At 41.4% G+C, this 16633-nt stretch overlaps 2 protein-coding genes across 6 annotated transcripts in view; one reads left to right on the top strand and one right to left on the bottom strand.

Moving 5' to 3' along the window:
* Nucleotides 1-2148, bottom strand: part of golt1ba (golgi transport 1Ba) — a 14084-nt gene extending 11936 nt beyond the window's left edge. For 3 of the 4 annotated variants that reach the window (XM_038267807.1, XM_038267808.1, XM_038267806.1), the window contains exon 1: nt 1967-2148. In XM_038267807.1, the coding sequence (XP_038123735.1) occupies nt 1967-1991 (25 nt within the window). In that variant the 5' untranslated portion in view covers nt 1992-2148. The remainder of the gene's footprint in view (nt 1-1966) is intronic. The other variant, XM_038267805.1, reaches the window with a different exon arrangement.
* Nucleotides 2149-2571: 423 nt separating this feature from the next.
* The window catches only part of recql (RecQ helicase-like), a 42506-nt gene continuing 28444 nt past the window's right edge, over nt 2572-16633 (top strand). Inside the window, exons 1-9 of one of the 2 annotated variants that reach the window (XM_038267803.1) lie at nt 2572-2832; nt 4580-4628; nt 6607-6819; nt 7529-7708; nt 7820-7926; nt 11866-12064; nt 12183-12349; nt 14382-14463; nt 14556-14704. In XM_038267803.1, coding sequence (XP_038123731.1) covers nt 4610-4628; nt 6607-6819; nt 7529-7708; nt 7820-7926; nt 11866-12064; nt 12183-12349; nt 14382-14463; nt 14556-14704 — 1116 coding nt within the window. In that variant the 5' untranslated portion in view covers nt 2572-2832; nt 4580-4609. The remainder of the gene's footprint in view (nt 2833-4579; nt 4629-6606; nt 6820-7528; nt 7709-7819; nt 7927-11865; nt 12065-12182; nt 12350-14381; nt 14464-14555; nt 14705-16633) is intronic. The other variant, XM_038267804.1, reaches the window with a different exon arrangement.

Genomic DNA, 16633 nt, shown 5'->3' with positions numbered 1-16633 from the left:
GGAAGTCCACAAACTGTAGTTAAAAGCCTTCAGCTGATCCAAAATGCTGCAGCCAGAGTTCTGATGAAAATGAAAAAGAGAGATCTTATCTCTCCTATCCTGGCTTCTCTTCATTGGCTTCCTGTTAAATCCGGAATAAAATTTAAAATCCTCCTTCTCACATATAAAGCCTTAAATGGCCAAGCTCCATCTGATATCAGAGATCTGATTGTTCCTTATGTTCCTAACAGAGCACTTCGCTCTCAATCTGCAGGTTTACTAGTGGTTCCTAGAATTTCTAAAAGTAGAATGGGAGGCAGATCTTTTAGTTATCAGGCTCCTCTCCTGTGGAACCAACTACCAGCTTTAGTCCGTGAGGCAGACACCCTGTCTACTTTTAAGGCTAGGCTTAAAACTTTCATTTTTGATAAAGCTTCTAGTTAGAGTGGCTCAGGTTATCCTGAGCTATCTCTATAGTTATGCTGCTATAGGCTTAGACTGCTGGAGGACATAGGGACCCCTTTTTCATCATTCTGCTTAATTCTATCTCTATTCTCCCACTCTGCAGAATCTGTTAGTTCAATCTCAAACCTTCTGCTCTCTCTGCTTTTTCTCATAGTAGCTTCATCTGGTCTGTTCCTGTCTGGCTGTGACTCCATCCTGGAGAGAAATATCAGCTGTGCTGCTGCCATCAACACCTTTGTTTCTAGATGTTGGAGATCAGCCTGTTTTTCAGTCTTTAGTCCTGTTTCGCTCCTTTGTGCTCAGCTTTTACTCAGACTATTTATGTGCTCTCTTTCATCCTTTTGAGATGAAAACAGGCTCAGAGCTGATCTGTTTAGCTTCAACCTGTGGAGCTAGTTTACTGTTAGCTTTAATACGATGGTAAAGTTTTAATGGATCAAGGCTTCTACTTTATTTTATAGCAGCAGAAGGCCGTCCACCCTGTGCCTGGTCCTGCAGGAGGTTTTTTCTATTAAACATAGATTTTCCTCCCCACCGTTGCTCCATGGTTGGTGATAATCAACAACATAATGCAAGAGAACGTCTACTGTGGACACATGCTGAACCACCAGCAGCAAATCCTGCAAGTCAATGTCTGCATGCAATCAGGTGGTTTTCTTTAGAAAACCTTTTAAAGGTGCTGAGCAATTAATCACCTTTACAGCTTAATGAATTATTTTTATTGATGAAGATTACATTTTTTGGAAAATCTAGATTTTTGTCACCAATTGTTTTTTTATGATTATTTTACAAGCTTTTTCACAGCTTGAATTTTTATCAATTTGAAATAAGTTAGCTTTTGAAAGCAACATATTGAATTTGTAATTTCTTAAAAATGAAACTTAATGATTAATCTGGGAGGTGAGATTCTAAGCCATATCACCCATTCCTACATTTGACCAGTTGGCCTGTAGGATGTGATTGAATATTTTCTGCCTTGGGGTGACTCATGTTGTCAGGTGGCACCATGGGAATCTAACTCAAATTCCTGTACCTTCTGTTCACAAACTACTCAAAAACGTTTTTCCTTCCACTTGACTTTCCTTTATTGTGTGGACATCTCACCAAACTGCCACCTTCTACTAACAACAGCAATTCACTTTATACATTATCATTATTGATTTTTAGAAACTGGAAATCTTCTTGTTTATGAAAAAAAAAATTGGATTCTGAACAAAATAACAATATAAATTCTCAAATCTTGTTGTTTTTCCAGGTATTTCCAGGTGTGATCACTGCAATGCCATCAGTAGGAAGATTGACATGATTACTATTTAAAGAAGTATAATAATAATAATATTAGAGTGCTTTAAACATCCTCGTTTATTTAGATTTTAATTTTCTAGTCATGAAACATGTCATCGGCTACCGTCAGGCTGCAATTTTAATAAATGAGTTTAGATTGAAGCTCCAGGAGCTCAGATTGGATCATGTTGACATTTAGCTGGAAGCTTTAGTTCCTGTAAAACTGTTAAAGTCTTACTTTGTGAATCCGAAAGCGAAATCATCTCGATGGTCAATCAGGAATTCAGCTTTAAAACAAAAAAAGAAAAAACTAAATAATAAAAACAATCTGTTGAATCTTTCCAATGGTTTGGCTGACAGCAGCTACCACAGCATCAACAGCCACGTCTTCCGGAAACACTTGTCCCACACCGATTCTCTTCCGGGTCAGCGGAACGAGTTACATTACACACCGCCACTGTTTCAAACGCCTCACTTCACCCGCAGATTTCATTTTTTAGTTTAATAACAAATAGTTTTCAGCCCGTATGTAGCTAAAAGTCTAAACAAGAGAGAATAAGGAGCAATATATCACCGAGCGGACTACACCAGGCGGTGATGAACTGCCTTTCCTGAATGAAACACAGGAAGGAACAATGTTCACTAAACCCTGAGCAGGTTTTGATAGGCAGGACTAAGATTGGGCTGTAACTATATGAAATGTTTGCTGTAGATTATATTTACTCGTTATCTTTAAAATATTAACTTAGTTTACCACTTTGGAAAATACAGGTAAATGAGCTCAGGTTAAAAAAGTAAGATTTTTTTGGAAATGAATTGGAATTCTCCCCCACCTATCAGACTAAACTGAGGGCTAACTTTCCTTTTGCCGTTTAAGGCGCAATCGCTGTCTGCTTTAGCAACAGAAGTGGATGTTTAAACAAAACATAAAGGAGGCAGGTTTGCACTGGTTGCTGATGTTTCAGAGTAAACTCAGCCGAGCTGCAGGTTCTAGGTTGGAGCTTTTTGGGCTCTTTCGGAGCCCGTTGTTTGGATTTTCTGAAGAAATCACCCTCAGCAGTCAATGAAACCAGGACTTATATGCTGCCCATTCAACTTAAACTTGTAAGTATCTATTTATCCATTTATATATTTTCTTCATTTGTGCTGTTGTGCACAGTGCTGTCGTTTTAGCCTTTTTTGTCAACATGACAAACTTTAAAAAGGTTTTATTAGAATTTAAAGTGCTGGGCAATGAAAAATCAAACCATCCTTTTTAGGGCAAAGCAAATGATAAAAAATCAATACAATTTTGACAAAGTTTCAGCATCAGCAGATGGCCGCTCATTCTGCTGGAGGTTTCTTCCTATTCAAAGGGAGTTTTTCCTCTCCACTGTCGCTACAAGCATGCTTAGTCAATGAGTCGATGCAATCAGCTGGTTTTCCTTAGATAGAAAACTTTGAATCAATCTGACTGGATGATCTGGTGAACTGTACAGTGCCTTGAGATGACATGATGTGAATTGGTGCTATAGAAATAAACTGAATAGAATTTAAACCAGTTCATCTCATTACTAAAATAAGACCAATTGTGGGATTTAAATTTAATTTAAGCTCAACCAACATGCTGATTTATCAGGGATCAGGCCCCTATAGGATCTCCTGTTTTCTGGTCAGGTAAAACCAAATATGTTTTCTGCAGCAGAGCGAGGCCCCTGGGCCCCAGGTGATGGAAGGTGGAGAGAGATTCACAGATTCAACCACACTTCCACCCTGATGTTCTCTCCCTGTCATTGTGCTGATGTCACCCAGATCTCTGTGCTGATGGTGATTAGTGATCACTCATCTTTAATGATATGGAGTTATCAGGATTTCAATGCTTTATTTTTATTTGGCTCCAGCTGTGTGTGACAGTTTTTACTCTGCAGAAGGTTTTTTTTTTTACATTTTAGTTTAGATTTAGATATTTGCAGAACCTAATAAAGGACACAATAATTCATATTTAGAATGAAATCCTGGAATTAAAAGGGATTTTGTTTTGATTGGCAAAAAGAAGGAAATGAATAAAGTTTCTTTGATTCTAATCAGGGGTGGATTTAAGAAAATGTGGGGCCCTAGGTAAAGACAGGCAGGGCCCCTCTGAATTGAGAAGACAACACACAAAGCAGACCCATTCTCCAGATAGAGAAATGTTAATAGAATAGACATCCATTATCTGTTCTAGGTTGTGTCCCTCTCTTCTTGTCCCTTTTCTTCTTGTTTTCCTCTCTATGTTTTGTACTCAGCTGACTTTTCATGCTGTCTCTAAAGGAATGAAAGATTTCTTCCAAGCACTAAGCTCACTTAGCTGATTGCTCCTTCCTGTGTTTCCAAAAAGGCCAAAGTAAATAACCCAGTCCTTCTTTTCACTGTAGACAAGCCATGATCTGCTTATCTGTTCTCCATTTTTCATTTGGATGAAATAATAGCTGCATGAATCATGACAGCAGACAAGATAGAGGAGAGCAGGAGGCGGGGTTACCAATCTACTCGCTCTGGAGAGCAGAGTTCGCTGCTTTTAGATGTTGTCTCCAAAGTCTCCAGTAGCAGAAAATAGTCTCTAGATTTGGAGCTAGGAGCTTTTTAGAAATCAAAGCGCTAGAGGGGTCTGAAAAGTGGCTAAATATAGCGACTAAAGCGCTAAGTTGGCAACACTGCTCTTTGCATGGTTTGTTTTCAAATGGTTTGCTGCTGTCTGTTTGGACCTTTCTGAACATCTGCAGCAAATGGACTGATCCAATATGGTGGACACTGAAGGGGGGGGGCAACTGCCTAGTATCACCTAATGGTAAACCCCCCCTGAATCTAACGGTAAATCTATCCTTTATAACAGACTGAAGATTGAGTGGCCTGCCCTGAGGAGATGGACGTTGGAGCTAAAGGTGAGTGTTTGTAATAACTGATGATCACTGCTTTAAACTGCTGGGATTAGAGCAGGGCTCCATCTGCCTTTAAAGGTCCGAGTGATGATACCAACCCCACTTATGGTGGGAAATATCCATCTTATAAATATATATTACTTAAATCATAGAGGATTCATTGCATTTCTCATCTCCATCAAAATATTAATTTTATACCGAGAGGCTTAGATGTTTGATCAAATCCATTTATAACTTCTAAGAGCGCCTCTTAAAACAAAGATCCACAACAAATATTTGGGCAGAAACTGAACATATGCTGAAAGCTGATGGGGACTTTTTTTATATGTCATATTAAAATAAACGTTCACAGGGTTCATACAGCTCTTTTAATGCTATTAGAAATTATTTTAATGCCACCAAAAAGTACCATGTACACAAGTTATTAGTGTACATGAAATATGAAGGAGCTGTAAGAACAGTTCCATGACTGTTGTATGAAATTAGCATTTTCCCCATTCTCTAGCTTTTTCTCCGCCTCGAGCTTCTTTTCCAAACATACAGCTTTATGATCAATGGATGATCTGGTGGAATTGTCTCTGTAAAGTGACCTGAGATGACTTGTGCTGGCGCTAAAGAAATAAACTAAATTAAAGAGGAATAGAGTCACTGGAAAAAAAAAAAAAAAGCTATGATTTTAATTTTATTTTATTTGAGTTTAATATGGGGGAAAAGATAGAATTCAGACTTAAATCTCAGTCTTTTTTCCCATAATAAACTAAAATATGATTTAAAAAAAATCATAAGTATATTCAGACCGCAAGCAGCAGAAGCATCAGAAATGCGCGTACTGCTTCATTTCTGATGCTTTACCAGTTTAGTTCTGATGCGCGGCTGAAGCATCTTTGCTGCTCTGGCTGCGCGGTGCTAAAGTGGGTCTGATGCGTGGTGGGCGGAGCTACTCTATCCTTTCTTTGCCTGGAACAATGGCAGCTATATTAGCTGTGATCAGCGGGTAGAAAGTAGTTAGAATCTATGTTGAAGTGAGAAAGTCCTCCTGAAAACATGGTCTGTGCAGTCAGTTCATCCAGATTACCATCCTGCCTTCAAAGATTATTTCTCTGTGGGAGCCGCTCAGACCCCCACATACCGGCGCTGCGCTGTCACTGCCTCAGGCCCGCTCGCCTCTTGGGGGTTTTCCCCTCCTGTTGGTGGCGACTGGAAGTAGATGTTAACGTTTTTCAGGTCTGTGCTACAAACTGCAGGCAGCAGGATAATAAAAGCCAACATATTCTGCCGGCAGGTCTCTACATTTGAAGTTAATTTAGGGGTTTATGTTTCAGAGGAGTGATCATAGCGCTCTGCATCAGCAGCGCTGTGTCTGATTCCCTGACAGCTCCCAGATCAGCTTCTCTCATTGGTTGATGTGGAGCATCCTGCAACTAAAGTTACATTTTTCTAACTCCAGCAGCTGCTGCTTCTGAAGCGCGTCAGATGATCATGAGGCGCTGCTTCAGCTGCTGTAGACGCGCTGCAGGACCTTTAGCTGAGCGTCAACCATTGACTTTGCATGTAATCCAGCTGCTGCCTCTGCAGCAAGCGGTCTGAACGTAGTATTATCCTGTTCCGTTTTTCTGAGGTTATTAGCTGAACGTCACTGCTTACATTTTCTTCCATTAATGACCCTAATATTTCTGACTGGAGTTTCTTGTTTTGGCCTCATAATACAAATAGATGTAGTTTCTAAGGGACTTTAGTGTTTAGTTCTTGTGTGTTGCTCAGAGTGATGACAATACATTTAAAATATGTTCTATAGTTATTTTAGTAAATATCTGAGCTTCATGTTGATCCAGTCCATGCTGCTCCTAGAATAAACAACTTTCTTTTTTATAGTATGAAGTGAGACAGTTTCCAGAGGGAGCTGCTCTCAGAGCTGTCCTGTTCACCAGTGAACCTATCATTTCTGTCCATCCGTTGCAGCGCTGATGGTGTTTGTGTTCAGATGTGCAGGCAGAGCTGGACTCCGTGGAGGCCGAGCTGGAGCTGGTGGAGCTTCAGATCTCAGAGCTCCTGGACAAACAGAGCAAACTGACGTCTCAGAAGAACGCATTGCTGCGACAGCTGGAGGACGCCTGCAGCGGCGTCGGACCGTCATCCTCAAAGTCTGCAGGCCCGGCGATCAGCAAGCAGGAGCTGAAGCAGTACGACGGTGCAGGTAGCAGAGGGCCCCGGCTGCCTAAAGCTTTCTGTTAGGATGTAATAAGACCTGGGCTTCCAAAAAAGTTCAAAAACAATCCACTGGACTTTGTTTCCAAGTTTGAAGACGTTTCTCTTTCCATCCAGGAAGCTTTTTCATTTCAAAATATCAGAAATAGCGTTGAGTTCCAGGTTTTATTCAGTAGCCCAACAAAACTTTGTTTTTGCTTTGACAAATAAAGATGTCTGGCTGAACAGGAGAGGTCTTCTGTTCCACTGTGGGTTTGCAATGATAGCGGGAAGGGATTAACTCAATTGCTATCGCTTTCCGCTATCATTACAACCCCAACCACTTTACAGGGGAACAGAAGACCTTGCCTATTCAACCAAGCCAACAATTCCCTTTAACGACCCCCCTTTCAGAGACATTGACAGGTATGGGGCATTGCAGGCTAACAAAGAAGCTAAACGACCCCCATTCCAAAAGGATGGACCCGTTCATCCTTTTAATTAGCATGTTTTCTAATGTAAACAAGGCTTTATTGGGCTGCTGTATAAAGCCTGGAACTCAACGCTTTTTCTGACATTTTGAACTGAGAAATGCTTTCTGGATGGAAGAGAAAAGTCTTCAAACTTGGAATCAAAGTCCAGGGGATTGTTTTTAACTGTTTTGGATTGACTATGACCTGGATGATGAGAATCTTCACCAGCAGACCTGTGCTTGTTAGATTTCCCTTGGTCCAAAGAGTTGGAGCGGCACCTGAAGAACACCTTCCACCTCCCCACCTTCAGACCGCTGCAGCTCAGAGCCATCAACCTAACCATGGCAGGCAGGGACCTGTTTGTTGTCATGCCGACAGGAAGAGGAAAAAGTCTCTGCTTCCAGCTGCCGGCGCTCTGCTCTGAGGGTACACAAACACACACCATGAAAACTCACTTTTCTCTTCTTGTTTTTGGGTGCTCTGTGAAGGGGAACACTGTGTCATTTCAGTCTGTTTGACCAGCTGATTATGTTGCAGGTTTCACTTTGGTCATCACACCTCTGGTCTCTCTGATGGAGGATCAGATCATGTACCTGAAGTCTCTGGATATCCCTGCAGTCATGCTGAATGCCTCCAGCAGTAAGGTAACGACTCTCTCCTTTCTTCTCCGCCACGTTAGCATCATTACTTACAGGAAATACTAGGCAGGTGCCTAGGGCCCTAAGTTCCTGGAGGCCCCATAAAACTCTGTTTCCAGTCCATTTGCTGCACATGTTCAGAAAGGTCCAAACAGACAGCAGCAAACCATTTGAAAACAAACCATGCAAAGAGCAGTGTTGCTAACTTAGCGCTTTAGTCGCTATATTTAGCCACTTTTCAGACCCCTCTAGAACTTTGATTTCTAAAAAAGCTCCTAGCGCCAAATCTAGAGACTTTTTTCTGCTACTGGAGACTTTGGAGACAACATCTAAAAGCAGCGAACTCTGCTCTCCAGAGCAAGTAGATTGGTAACCCCGCCTCCTGCTCTCCTCTATCTTGTCTGCTGTCATGATTCATGCAGCTATTATTTCATCCAAATGAAAAATGGAGAACAGAGAAGCAGATCATGGCTTGTCTACAGTGAAAAGAAGGACTGGGTTATTTACTTTGGCCTTTTTGGAAACACAGGAAGGAGCAATCAGCTAAGTGAGCTTAGTGATTGGAAAAAATCTTTCATTCCTTTAGAGACAGCATGAAAAGTCAGCTGAGTACAAAACATAGAGAGGAAAACAAGAAGAAAAGGGACAAGAAGAGAGGGACACAACCTAGAACAGATAATGGGTTTTATGTGCTGTCTTCTCAGTTCAGAGGGCCCCCTGCCTTTCTCTGCCTAGGGCCCCACATTTCCTAAATCCGCCCCTGCTTGCAGGAGCCAGTAACTCGTTGATGCTGCAAACTGTTGCAGATTTACAGTCATTTCTTCCATTTTGTTAAACTTGGATATCGTCTCTCTCTCTTCTTTGCACGTTACTGTCTTTAAAATGTCTCCCTCCTCGTACTGCAGATGAATGGCTGGGTCCTCTTGACCACTGTGTTTATCCATCTTAAAGTGTAGCAGATTTTCTTTTCTGGTCACCCTGCAGTTCTGTGATCTTTGTGTTTTAGTATTGGATGGATGCCACACTGTTCAGCTATCAGGTTCCAGGCAGACTGCTACAGAGGATCCTTCCTGCCTACAGCAACTGCTTAAACAAAACCCCCTGAGCTGCTGCAACATTTCGCTTCCTTTTAAGGATTTCTAAAGTATTTTAGTATATATTTCAATGGAGAGTTTCATTTTGGCCTGTAGGGGGCTCTGAACCTGGCAGTGGCAGTTTTAGTGCCCTTATGGCTAAAAGTTATCATGGCTCTGTTCGAAAACCTAGGAAGGGTCCTCCAAGGACGCGGTCTACCTAGACTGGATCCTCCAAGGACGCGGTCTACCTAGACTGGATCCTCCAAGGACGCGGTCTACCTAGACTGGATCCTCCAAGGACGCGGTCTACCTAGACTGGATCCTCCAAGGACGCGGTCTACCTAGACTGGATCCTTCGAAGTCCTTGAAAATAAGGAGACCGGATGAGTTTTGGCTGTAAATTCGACCAGGTCTACCCTTCAGCGGGTTTTACCACCGTATGCTCTGTTGCTTAGCAACCGTGAACGTTGACACACAAAGCAGGAAAAGAATGAATACAGAAGTTTTCAAAACTGTTTATTTATTTCTTTTTTATTGTGAAGTGAACAAAGACTACACTCACAAGAATCCAGAGTGGAATAAATGATCCAACCAGCGGGAGCAGGAACAAATCAAATCAAATGTAGGCTAATGATAGAAACCTTAGTCAGTTAAATAACCTGCTGCTGTCATTCTGCACATCTCTGATGTTGCTGCTATTTTCAAATATCCATGACTGTAAAAATGTACATAGTTGCATATTGGTTATTTATTCCCCAGTTTTATATTGTTAAAACACTTTACAGTATTTTATTGTTTATATTTTAACTCTTCCCTATTATGTTATTCTTATACATTTTTCTAAGGTCCTCATTTGTGTGACCATTTTCAATAATCTTTCTGCTGCTGTAAATCTGCCCATTGTGGGACAATAAAGGGATTTTCTATTCTATTCTATAAAAGGAGTAGAAATATATTAGTAAATCTAAACAATATATGTATAAAAAATATATCTGCAAAATCTCTAATATTCAACAACAAAAAATAGGAAGTTAAGCATATTGTGCAAAATAGCAATAAAAAGATAAAAATCCTATCAGATTTATAGTTCCCACCCTGCAAATATATTTGAATCTGTCCTTAAATTACAGCCAAACTCATTTACACAGTAACAGATAAAAACCTTTAGATAAACCAAACATTACCGCCACACATCTGACTCAGTAACCATTAAAACAACAATTTTCATTCATTTCAGACGGAACTATTCACAGAGTTGTATTATATTAAACTGAACTTCCAATTTTCACCACTGTTCGGCGCCAAGTAACCTTTCCTCAGATCACAGCTTGCTTGGTCTCGCAATGAATCCTGGGATATCCAAGAATACCGAGGATACATCGGACCCGTCCTTCAAATCGGGCAAAAAGAAGGACGCATTTTAAGGCCGCATAACGAGGGCTCTTGTAATCCGACCAGACCTCGGCGCCGCGCTATGACGTAATCGGCCTTCGAATCCGGTCTTCTAAGGATGCGTCCTAGGTTTTCGAAGAGAGCCCATGTTTTAAATGTAATCAGTAAACAATGTTAGTAGAGTTAGAGCTACGATGAATAAGGCTTTCTATAGATCTTTTTCCTCTAGAGCAGTGTTTACCAACCGAGGGTCTTTGAGTGCATTGCAAGGGCTACATGAGAATATTTGATTTATCAGGTAGTAAAATAAAACAGGGCTCATTTTTGTCTTACTCATGGTAAGACTAAAATGCCCAAAGGGGAACATGAATCAAAGAAGGTTGGTACTTCCTGCTCTAGAGTATTCTACACAGACTGAGCCGTACCTGCTTTAACCACTGGAGTGTTTAACGCATCTGTCTGATGGTATTAATTAACAATTAGTCCTGAGAAATGAGCTTAAAGTTTCCTTTTTAACCTCTCATATGAAAAGCTTCTTCCAACCTGATCTCTGTTCGTATATCAGACCAGTAATTTGATTACAAACCGTTAACCCAGAACAGGATTACTTACAAACGCAGCTGATCGTCTTTTACTGAATAGATGCTGGTGAAGATTCTCAGTCATCCAGGTCATAGTCAATCCAAAAAAGTTAAACAATCCACTGGACTCTGTTTCTAAGTTTGAAGACGTTTCTCTTCCATCCAGTAAGCATTTTTCAATCAAAATGTCAGAAATAGCGTTGAGTTCCAGGTTTATCCAGCAGCCCAACAAAGCCTTGTTTACGTTAGAAAACATGCTAATTAAAACGGATAAACGGGTCCATCCTTTTGGAATGGGGGTCGTTTGGCTTCTTTGTTAGCCTGCAATGCCCCATACCTGTCTATGTCTCTGAAAGGGGGGTCGTTAGAGGTAATTGTTGGCCTGGCTGAATAGGTAAAGCCTTCTGCTCTCCTGTAAAGGGGTTGGGGCTGCGATGATAGCGAGAAGGGATCAACTGCATTTTTGAAAGCTGAAACCTGAGTCCCCCCCCCCTCTGTTTAAGGTTGTTTTTCTTTCTTAACATAGATGGCGTCCTGCACGCCCCTCTCAAACCACCTGTCTCCTTTGTCCAAAATGTGAACATTCTGGTCCTTTAAAGAATGTCCTTTGTCCATAAGGCGTAAAAGTAGCACAGAGTCTTGTCCTGAGGGGGGCGCTCTTCTGCGTTGTTCCATGCGTCTGTGGAGAGGTTGTTTGGTTTCTCCACTTTAAAGATCAGAACATTCCTCACTGCATTGAACTGCAGACACCACTCTGCTATATTTGGTCCCAGGAGTTTGGTCCTTAGGATGCACTAGTCTATAATTCAGAAGTTCCACTCCAGCATAAAGTATTAGAGCAGCAGTAAAGCAGCAGCAGGTCTATTTCAGTGTCTGTTTGTTTTTAACAAACACAGGAACACGCCAAGCTTGTCATGGCTGGAATGAGCGATCCAAAAGCTCCTTTCAAGCTGGTTTACGTCACTCCAGAGAAGATTGCCAAGAGCAAGCTGCTGATGTCCCGCCTGGAGAAAGCCTACAAAGCGAAGCTGCTGAGCCGCATCGCTGTGGATGAGGTGCACTGCTGCAGCCAGTGGGGACATGACTTCAGACCAGGTGGGACTTTTATAGCTTTTTTTTTTAACTTGGTGAATATTCTATTTATTCCATCATGTTAAATTCATGTTAGAAGGTTGTAAACATTGTGTGACTCACGCCTGTGTTTACGCTGCAGACTATAAACTCCTGGGTATCCTAAAGAGGCAGTTTCCCTCGGTGCCGCTGTTTGGCCTCACCGCCACGGCAACCAGCAGCGTCCTCAAAGACTGCGAGAAGATCCTGTGTGTGCAGCAGCCAATCACAATCACTGCCTCTTTCAACCGCACTAATCTGTACTATGAGGTAACTCTGATGTTACAGCCTCTGATAGAACAACACAGTCGGTCGGTTTGTTATAAACGAAGGTTTGCTTCCCTGTGGAGTGAATAAATAAAACTGTTCAATCATCTAACTGCTTTTTCTTAGGAGAATAATCGACCACTGAGTGTTTGATTCAGTAATGTTAGCATTGTTGTCATGGAGACGTCTAAAAGTTACTAGAGATGTTTGGAGGAATTTTGCTCCATTGTTGTTGCAAATTTGTAAGTTCAAAAATCAAACATTTTAATCAGAAAAAAACTGTTTAACTGTAACTTTTCCGTCTTCTTTGATTCTTAAATATTTATTTTTATTCAGTTTAGTTTTCCAAAAATTTGTTTTTTAATTTTTTGTTCACAATTTATGTTTAATAATTTTAGAAAATATAAAATCTGTAAAAATAAGAAAAACAAAAAAAAAAAATAGAATTTGAAAATATAAAATATGAACATATGTTTTGAAAAAATAAATGTAAAATAATTAAATAGAAAAAAGAGGTAGAATATTTCAAATCTAAAAAACCATTATACCGGTTGTTACTTTTCAAAAAAAAATTTCATTAAGGAGTCGTTCAAATGATAATAATTACAAAATGCAGAATTTTGAATGTAGTAAGAGAAACAGGAGCTACTTCCTGTTAGGCAGTCCATGCTGCCACAAATTATTCAAAACTAGTTCTGGACAAAACTGTAACCAGCAGAGAAAACTTGACCGATGCTGTTTTATGAATGTATGGAAACGCAAAGCCACATCTATAGAAATAGAATATGGTCAGATGCTTACAGAGAGTAAAATATTTCTACCATGACATCTTTTTCTTTATTCATGGTTTACAGAAGATAAATACACAAAGTTTAGTGTCATAGACAATGAAAATACAACTTAAGATACTTTAAAAAAGATTATTTTAAGTGGAAATGTCAGAATTATTTAATGGATGCTGATCTCTTATCCTTCAGGTCTAAGGCCCCCCCCCCCCATCACCCCTTTTCTTGATCGGTCAGACCAGATTTCTGGTCTCATCGAGGTCTTTGGACCTACTTCTGACAGACCAGCCTGCAGGGATTTCCAGTCATTAGCAGAAGCTGTAGAGTGAAGGCTCCCACCGCATGCTGGATATCAGTAGGAAAGGTTAAGTGGAAAGATCAGATACTCAGCGTCAGAAACTCAGCGTCAGAAAAAGGAAGATAAAAACTAGATCAGGCCTGTGTCCATGTTCATGTGTGGTGGTTTGCTGTGTGCACAGAGCACTTTAAAGGTCACAGCTGCTACTGCTGATTTTTGTTATTACTTCTTCAAAAAAATCTGGAGAGATAGAAAATAAAAGAATAAACTATACTTTAAAAACTTGCATTCTTTTGTAAAGTTTGACAGGTCCAAAATATAAAATGATGAATCTCTGGTTACAATTTTTATGTTGATTCTGTATCTGTAGCTTAAAGTAATGTGAGATGGTTTCCAACGTAGAGGAAACATCAGTCAAACGTTTCAGCATTTGTGCGACTTAAGGAGGCGAATGACCTTGGAAGGTATGCAGAGGTTTCTCCTGGAACAGCAAGTTAAAGGTTTATGGTGGAGCGTTTTTTTTTTCAGATCCATCCTGAAAGCTATTCCAGCCCTGCAGCAAGTTTGCTGTTCAGAGTATGTTACCATGGTAACTGCCTCGCTAAGAATGAATCCAGCTTTGTGGAGCCTGAAAGTCTGAGTTAAACCGGAAGGTATCTGCTTTGCGGATCAGGCCTCTGGTGGAAACAGGGGAGGCTAAATGGTTTTTATCTAATGGTAGCAAGAGCGGGATGTGAAAAGATTTAAAGAGACATTAATGGATTAAATATTGATATAGAGTTACTATTGAGGAGGCTATCTATTTAGGAGGCTTCGTCTATCACATAAAATTGAGTCTGAAAGATATTTGGACACCTTAGTTATTTCTATTGCATTCCATCCTTCCACTCGTGAGATTTCAGATTAATTTCACCCAAAATCCTATTTTGTTTTGTTTTTTTTCTTTCCCCAGGTTCGCATTAAAGACTCAGACAATGAGGCTCTAATGAGTGACATCACCTCGCTGATTAAAGGAAAATACAAGAACCAGTCAGGTAGAAGCTGCCATGGTTTTTCCTCTGCTTTTATTGTTGCTGCATGTTTCTACACAGAGCTGCCATATTGTGACCCCATGTTTGTACCACAGGCATAGTTTACGTGTTCTCCCAGAAGGATGCTGAGATGGTTTCCTCTGAACTAAAGAAAAGAGACATATCAGCTCATCCCTATCATGCAAACATGGACCCAGAAGACAAGTCGCAGGTTCACAGCAGATGGACCTCCAACAAGATCCAGGTAGACAGACACGTAACAACTGAATAACTCTGCAAAACAAATGTGGTTTAGGTTATTTTACGTACATGAAGACTTTAGAATTAAGGCCCAGAGGGTTTCAGAAGCTATTTCTACTTGATGATACAAACCTAAAAGTTCCACAATTAACATGTATAAATCCTTTTGGTACAGGCATAGAGGTCCGAGATAGAAGAATGTTTATTGGAGCCCCTAACAGCTGTTACTATGTCCGTTTCTCTAATCACAAGAGCGTGAGTACGGACTTGTGGTCTCACCAAGCATTTTCTTGAGAAGAACACAGGAAAGTATGACCTCTGGGAGAACGGGAGCATGCAGCATGAATATGGGTCAATTGGAACAGAAGCGTACTGATGACATCACCACATTAAAAGCTAGTCTGGAGCTGCATTCACCTCCTGTTATTAATAGTCTCTAGATAATAATAAATTATGACTTTTTTTTCATTTAGTGTAGGAATATTAATGAAAACTGTCAGAAAAACACAAAACAAATGAACATTTCGCCAAATAAAGCAAAAAAAACTCCTTCAGAGCCAGTGGTCCTTCACGCACGGCTATGCAGAGAGAGGGCCGCTGCAGACGGGCTAACGTTAGCCCTCCTTCGGGCTAACCGATAGGTGTACTCACCTGGCTTGGTAATGGCAGAGGTTTTGGACAAAAAGTCGAGCCCTAGGATGATGGGAAAGGTAAGGTTATTATCCTTCACCACAAAAGTCTCTAAAGACCACATCATCCCATGCCAACCATAAATGATTATTGCTTTCCCAAAGCGATATAGGTTTTGCCATTGGCAAGTGCATACTTCTGGTTGTCAGCTGGCCTCAAAACGAAAGTTACTACCGTAACTACGGTTCTATGAATCCCGGATGACCGCCAGAGGCGGTGCTTCAAGCACTGAATGATCATTCTTGCGCATGCGCAGGTCGAGTATTAATGACAACAAAGTCAGCTGTGACCTGCCGGGGACCCACGTGACTCTATATAGTCACGTGGCACCCGGCAATCAATCCCTCAATCTTCTCGCGAAAGCAGAGATTCCGAGGGACCAAGCACTCTGGCGGTCATCCGGGATTCATAGAACCGTAGTTACGGTAGTAACTTTCGTTCTATTTCATCCCTACTGACCGCCAGAGGCGGTGCTTCAAGCACTGGATGACTCATATCAACAAGGTCACGAGGAATCAGCAACATTCAAGGAACAACGACTACACCACCCACCTAATGTGATGTAGAGGCATGCTGCTCGAGGATTCCCTGAAGCGGATGGGGCGCAGCCACATTCACCCTGTAGAACCGAGTAAAGGTACTAGGTGACTTCCAGGAGGCCGCACGACATATAACATCCAATGGCACCCCAGTCATAGCAGCAAACGATGTCGACATGCCCCTTGTAGAGTGGCATTTCACTCCCGCCGGCAGTGGCCGGTCCTGCAAGGCATAAGCCTTGGAGATCAAATCCACAACCCAGTGTGCAAGTCGCTGCTTAGAAAGTGCCTGACCTTTCCGTGAGCCAGCGTAGCAAACAAAAAGGCTATTTGTCTTTCGGAAGGATGCCGTGGCATTGATGTATGTCTCAAGGGCACGGACAGGACACAGTGGTTCAGAGGGACTTCCGGAGTCAAACCGGGCAAGATGGAGAGGCTGGGTGCTGCCTGCTGGCAGTGATACCTTAGGAATAAATGCTACATCAGCCCACAGTGTAACGCCTGAGCCATCAGGATTCCACCGGCAGCAGGGTTCGGCTATCGAGAGAGCCTGTAACTCCCCTACACGTTTTGCGGAAACCATAGCTAAAAGGAACGCAGTCTTCAGTGAGAGCCATTTGAGGTCCGCCGACGCCAGGGGCTCAAATGGGAGGGACCGAAGAGCCTCAAGCACAAGAGAAAGGTCCCACGCCGGTGCCACAGGG

This window comes from Cyprinodon tularosa, unplaced genomic scaffold, assembly GCF_016077235.1.
Source record: "Cyprinodon tularosa strain WSP-4 unplaced genomic scaffold, ASM1607723v1 ctg685, whole genome shotgun sequence".
In the NCBI taxonomy this organism is placed as follows: Eukaryota; Metazoa; Chordata; class Actinopteri; order Cyprinodontiformes; family Cyprinodontidae; genus Cyprinodon; species Cyprinodon tularosa.
The sequence above is the reverse complement of the archived record's forward strand: the minus strand, read 5'-3'. Positions and strand labels throughout refer to the sequence as shown.